The sequence below is a fragment of the Phodopus roborovskii genome, unplaced genomic scaffold (genome assembly GCF_943737965.1).
Source record: "Phodopus roborovskii unplaced genomic scaffold, PHOROB, whole genome shotgun sequence".
NCBI lineage: Eukaryota > Metazoa > Chordata > Mammalia > Rodentia > Cricetidae > Phodopus > Phodopus roborovskii.
This window is the reverse complement of record NW_026126480.1, coordinates 17933268-17940567: the sequence shown is the minus strand read 5'-3', so window position 1 is coordinate 17940567 and position 7300 is coordinate 17933268. Positions and strand designations below refer to the sequence as shown.

General features: G+C 36.0%; 1 protein-coding gene across 1 annotated transcript; it reads right to left on the bottom strand.

Moving 5' to 3' along the window:
* Positions 1-689: 689 nt before the first annotated feature.
* LOC127228157 (olfactory receptor 481) lies at positions 690-1628 on the bottom strand. Its single transcript, XM_051192633.1, has one exon. It carries the CDS (start codon positions 1626-1628, stop codon positions 690-692), a length of 939 nt encoding a protein of 312 aa, XP_051048590.1.
* Positions 1629-7300: the final 5672 nt, after the last annotated feature.

Sequence of the window (7300 nt, the reverse complement as noted above, 5' to 3'; positions counted from 1 at the left end):
GTTACACATCTCCTGGAAATTTTATTCCTAAGTGTTATTTTAAATAGGAGATTAAAAGGCTTTTGAGTTTTGAAATATGTCTACTCAAATGACATTACAAAATTGACAAATTGGGAATATTTAAAGTTATAAACTATTCCATGAAGTGTTCTTTTTTATATATAACTTTTTATTTAAAATTGAAACAAGCTTGTTTTACATGTCAATCCCAGTTCCCTCACCTTCCCTTTCCTCCCTCCACCAACTCCCATCCCATCCCCTTTCTGCTCCCCAAGGAGAGTGCGGCCTTCCATAGGGAGTCTTCAAAGTCAGTCATATCATTTGGAGCAGGGCCTAAGCTCTCCCCCATGTGTCTAGGCTGAGAGAGTATCCCTCTATGTGGAATGGGCTCCCAAAGTCCATTTGTATACTAGGGATAAATACTGATCCACTACTAGAGGCCCCATAGATTGCCCAGTGTGAAGTATTCTTACCTTTAAAAAAAATCCACATTTCACTTTGATGCCACAGGTGTCCATGTAAAAATGATACTTTTTAAGTTATAAATGGAAATAAATGTCAAATGTTTGTATATATAGGAGCTTCTAGCTATACAAATGTTTGGGGTATAAATAAATAACATGGAAAAATTCAATCAATGTGCCTCATGTCACTGATTTTATTAGTAGTGGAATTTTGTCTGATCTACTTCACAGGAACCAATTTGTTCTGGCCATTAATTTTTTCATAGCCTCTTTCACCTCCTTGTTCCTCAGACTATAGATGAGAGGGTTCAGCATGGGGATCACCACTGTGTAGATCACAGAAGCCACCTTGACCTGATCAGCTGAATAACTAGATTTGGGCATCACATACACAAATAAAACTGTCCCATAAAACAATGTGACTGCAGTGAGGTGGGAGGTGCAAGTAGAGAAAGCTTTGTTCCTTCCCTCCGTGGAGCGCATCCTTACAATTGAGAGTAGGATGTAGATGTAGGACACAATGATGGTAGTTAGTGTACTCACAAGGACAGATGCTGAGGAGATGGATGGAGATATTTCAGCGATATAAGCATGGCCACAAGAGAGTTTTACAAGTGGGAAGAGGTCACAGAAAAAATGGTTGATTTTATTTGGGCCACAGAAGTTTAGGTTCACAAAACAACCTGTGAAAGATGAGGCATTCATGCATCCACCCAAGTAGGATGCCCCCAGCAGGAAGAAGCAGACAGCTGGGGACATTTGAGTAGAGTAGAGCAGAGGTGAGCAGATGGCCACATAGCGGTCATAAGCCATAGTGGCCAGCAGGAAGCATTCTGTAGTTCCAAAAGCTACATCAGAGCCAAGCTGGGCTGCACAGCCAGAGAGAGGTATGGTAGTTTTTTCTCTTAAGAAACTGATGAGCATGATGGGTGTGACTGATGTGGAGTATCCAATGTCCACAAAGGCTAAATGGCTGAGAAACAGATACATGGGGGTATGAAGCTGTGGGCTGCTTCGAATTAAGAGGATTATACTGATATTTCCCAATATAGTCACTATATAAACTGGTAGAAAAAACACAAATAAGATGGCACGTAATGTAGGACTATCTGTTAGGCCCAAAATAAGGAATTCTGTCACCATGGTGTCATTTTCAGTCTCCATTCATTCACTCAATGGTGCCTACTGGAACCAGAACCAGAGGAGAGTCATTTGGATGAAATGACCCTGAAATTAACATATATACCCAAGCAATCTTGTAATTAAATTTTAAAATGACAGCTTTGTTAGTCATAAAATGCTTTGTAAACTTTCTTTTCAAACTCCATGATATTATAATAGGAAATTCAATTACAACACATTTATTCCATGTATATACATGAAATACAGACATGGGGGTCCATTGTGACATTTATTTGTATAGCACAAACTGTAGCTAATCTAAATTCACATCAGGGTTGACTCTTAGTTTTCCCATCCCCATCACAAACATCCCTCTGCCACAGTGTTCTCTCCTCCAGTAAATTCAGTTTCCAATTGTGTAATTGTCTGTATAATAACAATAGAGTTAACTTGGACATCTTTTATTTTTATGGCCCACTAGAATAAGATAATTGTTAGTTTTTAAAAATCAGTACCAAAAGCTGGATGTTGTCTATGTTCAAGATAGAGGGGGCTTATCACAATTCTTACTATAATTCTGGTATAAACATACTAGACATTTTGCAAAACATCTCAGAATTCTCCTATATCCTTTAAGGGACTTAACAAAGTGATATGAATATAGATATTTCTATGTCTTTATATCAAGTAAATAAACAAAAGTGTTTGGAAGCTTGCATTAGATACATTTTTTTAATCACCAGTTCTAAAAAGCAATGATCAGGAGAGAAAAAGAGGGTATATTTGGCATAGAGTAAGAAAGTCAGAGTAGTCAGGATAGAATTGGAAAGCTATAATAACTATAATGAAAGAGAGGCTACTTTGCATAACAAAGTAATGGGACCTGCATTCAAGCTACAGAACATGGACCGGATAAGGAAAATGTTAATCCTATTCACCTATTCGTCAGAACTCTAATAACAGCAGAATCCTCAAAATTATTTGCTTTTAAAAAAGACTTCTATCTGAGATCAAAAACAACACATATATAGCAAACTGCACTTTTACTCAAATTTGTCAAGCTGCATTAGGTCCAAGTTTTTCTAGTACTTTGAGCCACAATTCCTCAGTTATTATGGCTTCTAGACAAAGATCCACACCAGAGACAAACTTTCTTAAAGAAAATAAATGTATGAAAGATATAAATGTCTTCAAGGTGGGATGTGGCTGCTACAAGACAAAACAATGTACAGAAACACAATGGCATGAGAAGCCACAAAACTGAAGACCAATTTGTACCTCCTCTAGTGCATCAAAACAGGCAAATGACAAAAACTTTTAACCTCCTGTTTTCTACCTGTACAAAGATGAACATACATACCACATTTGATTCCTGTGTTTATTTAAAGTGTGAATAAAGACACTGAGCACTGATCAAACAATAAAGAGGAGCAAGAATGTACCGATCTTATACACTTTCCTCAAGACAAGTAGCTACTTCTGTAACATTTAGGAAATTCAAGTATTCCTTTATCCCTGAAAAACTATAAGTCTAAGTCAGTGACACATCTATTACAACACCCAGAAGAGGCTCTGAGGAATTGTTATTGCACAGTAAAAACACTTTTAAGTGAGTTTTTATCATTTGGGATACAACCCAAATAACTTACTTCTCTTAAAATTACAAGTTAATTACTTCATTTCTTTTGGAAAATTGTACTGACAATCCAGTGGGACAGGGAACTTACAAATACTAGCCTTCTGGGATAGAAAAATAAAATGTGCATATGATTATATACAAGTTTATGGATAACATGTTTTTAATTACCCATGGGTTTAATTTGTTTTTGACCTAATGATTTGCAAAAGGAAATGGCATCATTAACTGTGGTACTTCCAACATACAGCTATATTCTGTGGCCCACATTTCATGTTACCTATTCAGAGATGAGCTGGATTCACCAAAGAAATTTAGTTTACAGCCATGTATCCAACAGACCTGAAATATCATTTTAAATGATGATATCATGTTCATTTTCCACATATTATTTTTGTTAGAGGGTACTTGAGATACAGCTACACCTGTGGGCAGAAACTCACCTCATCCTCCATTACCTATTAACATTTATTATTTTAAATAGAATAATCAAACATATATTAACATATTAATGACACTGCCAAATACACTGTCACGACTATCAGATTGTTCTAGCCATGACAGACACTTTCTTTTTTAAAAAATAAATTTTATTTAAATTAAAAACAATCTAATTTTACATATTAATCGCAGTTCCCACTCCCTCTGCCCTCCCATGTCCCCCACCAAACCCTTTCAAACCCCCTAACCACTTCCCAGGGACAATGAGGCCTCCCACGGGGGATCATCAAAGTCTATAACAGACAATTTCAATGATCTTAAATTGGGACTTCACTTTCCCTAAATTAAAAATCAGGATTTTTCATCTTGGTTTTAAGAAACCCATTTGCCATGCCTCTTTATTAAGATGCTAATAGGACAACCCACATTCAGAGGATGTAGGACCTTATATGGCCAAGTCCAGCTAACTAAGAAATACGCTGCAAAGCTTTATCTGTTCTATAAACACACAGCTCATTTGGGTTGTGAAAAAGTACAAGGGCTCAAGAGGGTGGGGGATGGGAGGGGAGGGTGAGGGTGGTCAGTGTGCATGTGAGAGGGAGAGAGAGAGGGAAAGAGGGAGGGACAAAAGGAAGGAGGAAGAGAGGAAGAGAGGGAGGGAAAGGGAACTAGGATCGATATGTAAAATAAAAAAAAAAAAAGAGGTTAAGTCTTCCTTAGGAAATAAACCACATACTTCTCCTAAAAAAATAAATAAATAAAAAATAAAAGTGATAATATAAAAAAAAAAAAAAAGAATGGTATAAACAGCTGGTCAATAATTAAGGCATAATATTCCAAACTGCATGGGAAAATGAAGTTAATTTCTTATCTGTCTTCCCACTAGCATTTTGTTCATATCAGTTGATTAGAATGTTCACTATCAGTGACTTTTATATGCATATTTAGTTGTCTAATTCTAGAATGCAGAAAGAGTTAAATAAGTATTTGTTAAATTGCTTAAAAATCTTTCACATGTTAGTGTGTCATGGTTAAATGATAACATAAACTTCTATAGCTTTATTCTTACTCAACTATAGATCATACTGTAAGTATGTTCTTCCCCATGACTTTCCTCATGGACAACTGTAGTCAACTTACTCCCCAAGTTTGAGTGACTATGTTATCAATGATTTTCCTGACATCTTGAAATAAGACATTTTCCACTAATGAGCAGCAGTTCAGAGAATCTTGAAAATTTCTTTGGGTGTACCACAGTTTGTAGTGTTCTATGACTACCATAAGGGAGAGGTCTCATTTGCCTACTTCTCACAACACATCAAATTGTCATACACATAGTACTATCAATATCAAATTGGATGAATTATAAATCTTTTTAGGGTTTCTGTAAGTGACATATCTCATCTGCCTAGTCTTACAACACAGCAGGTTGTCATGTACACAGTACTATGAATATCAAATATATGAATTACAAATCATTTTAGAGTTTTTATTTTATTATGATAAAACCATCACATATGATCTATCCTCCTAGCCAATGTTAAGTGTATAAGAGAGCATAGCTAACTACAGATACAGGTTATGATGTAGTAGATCTGTAAAACTGATCATTCTTCTTAGGTGAAACTTTATGCCCATGGGCTAGTAAGGAATAAATATAAATATTTTCCCTCACATCAAGCTCACAGTCCACAGTTCTATCTTCTGGGTTTGTGAATGCCACAGTTTTAAAGAACTCACATTATTTGGATCATGCAACACGTACTCTTCTGTAATATGTCTATTTCACTTAGTGTGGTGACCCTAGGGACTATGCATGCTGTGGTATATCGTAGTTTCCTTCTGTTTTAAGAGATGAATGATATTCTGTTGTATGAAAATACCATATTTTCTTCATTCATTCATATGTTGATTGACATGAAGTATTTTTCAAATTTTGTTATTGTTATAAGTACTACAACTTATAGGAAATATTAATAATGCTTTGAAATAGATACCCCATTTCTTTTGAATAAATATTGAGAAGAGAGATTATTGGCTGACATGGTAGTTTTATATTTGATTTTCTTTAAAAAGAACTGCATATTGTCTTCTATAGTGATTGCACTGTTTCACACTATATATAACAGGATTCTATAGTTCACATTAATGAAACAACACTTGCTCTTTTTTGCAATAACCATCCTGAGAAATACAGGAAATACATAATTGTGGTTTTAATTAACATTTCAACTATGATTAGTGACACTAAGCTGTGGTGATATATTATTTATAGTTTAATAAAGCTTGCCTGGGGGATCAGAATCCAAAGCCAGCCACAAGCCATAGAACCAGACAGTGGTGATACATACCTTTAATCCCAGCAGCCACACTTGCTGGCCATAGAGGCCTGGTGGTGGTGGTACACACTTTTAATTACAGAACTCAGGAGACAGAGGCAGACAGATCTCTGTTAGTTCAAGGCCTCACTGAGCTACACAAAATTCATCCAAAAGACAAACATCTCACACAAAAGTTATCTCAGTCCTTGGGATCACATGCCTTTAATCCCAGAGCTAGAGAGGTATAAAAGGAAGAAGCAAAGGCTCCCATGTGACAATTAGCCTCCAGTCACATTGAGGAGAGCATAGCAGTCTGGGATTGCATTCTGACGGTTGGTGGAGAAGGATTGCAGTCTGATGCTTGGTGGAGACAGAATTTCAGTATGAAGGTTTGCAGAGAGTTTTATTTAGTCTCCAGCCAGGTTGACAAGGAGAAGCTGTATAGAATTGCAGTCTGAGGATTTGTGGAGGTAACAGGATCACCCTTTCAGTCTGAAGCAGAGAAAAGATCTAGTGGTTGGCTGCTTTTCTTATCTGACCATAAGCTTGAACCCCAGTATCTGTCTCTAGGTTTTTATTAATCTGTGTTACACTAAACATCTTTCAATAGCATATCCACTGGGCATTTATACATCTGTTTAATTTCTTAGCAGGGATTATTTATTTATTTATTTGTTTGTTTATATTGTTTATGGGTGTTTTACCTGGGTGTCTATATGGAGGCCAGAAGAAGATGTCAGATCCCTGGAAGTGGAGTTAATTGGCATCTATTAACTGCCATGCCAGTGCCTTGAACCCATGGCTCTTGACTGCTGATACATCTCTCCAGCCCCAATCCATTTTTAAAATGTGACTTTTTCAGTTCAAGTAATTCTTTGCGACCTTTTTAAAGTAACTGTTTTTCATATGTATGATATGCAAATATTTTTTAATTTCATAGGCTTCCTCTTCAGTCTCTTGAGTCTTATTTTTGCCCTGGAGAGAATTTTATTTGTTTTGTTACTCATATGTTTGATTCATATGTAAGAAATTACTGCCTATATAAATGCCATGAAGAGGTCTCACATGTATGATCCTGGTATATTTATAGTTTCATGTGTGATATTCATCCATTTCAGTCCATTTGAATTTCATTCTTTTTCACTTTACTATTTAGTTTCCCAATCATTTGTTAATGAGAAATATCATTATCTGCCATGTAACAGTCCTCAAAGATCACTCAGAATATAGATGAGAGCTTCTGTCTTGAGACTCATACTTTACTTGATCTCTCTGTCTGCCTTTAATCCAAAAATATGCTCTTTAAATATCTGTAG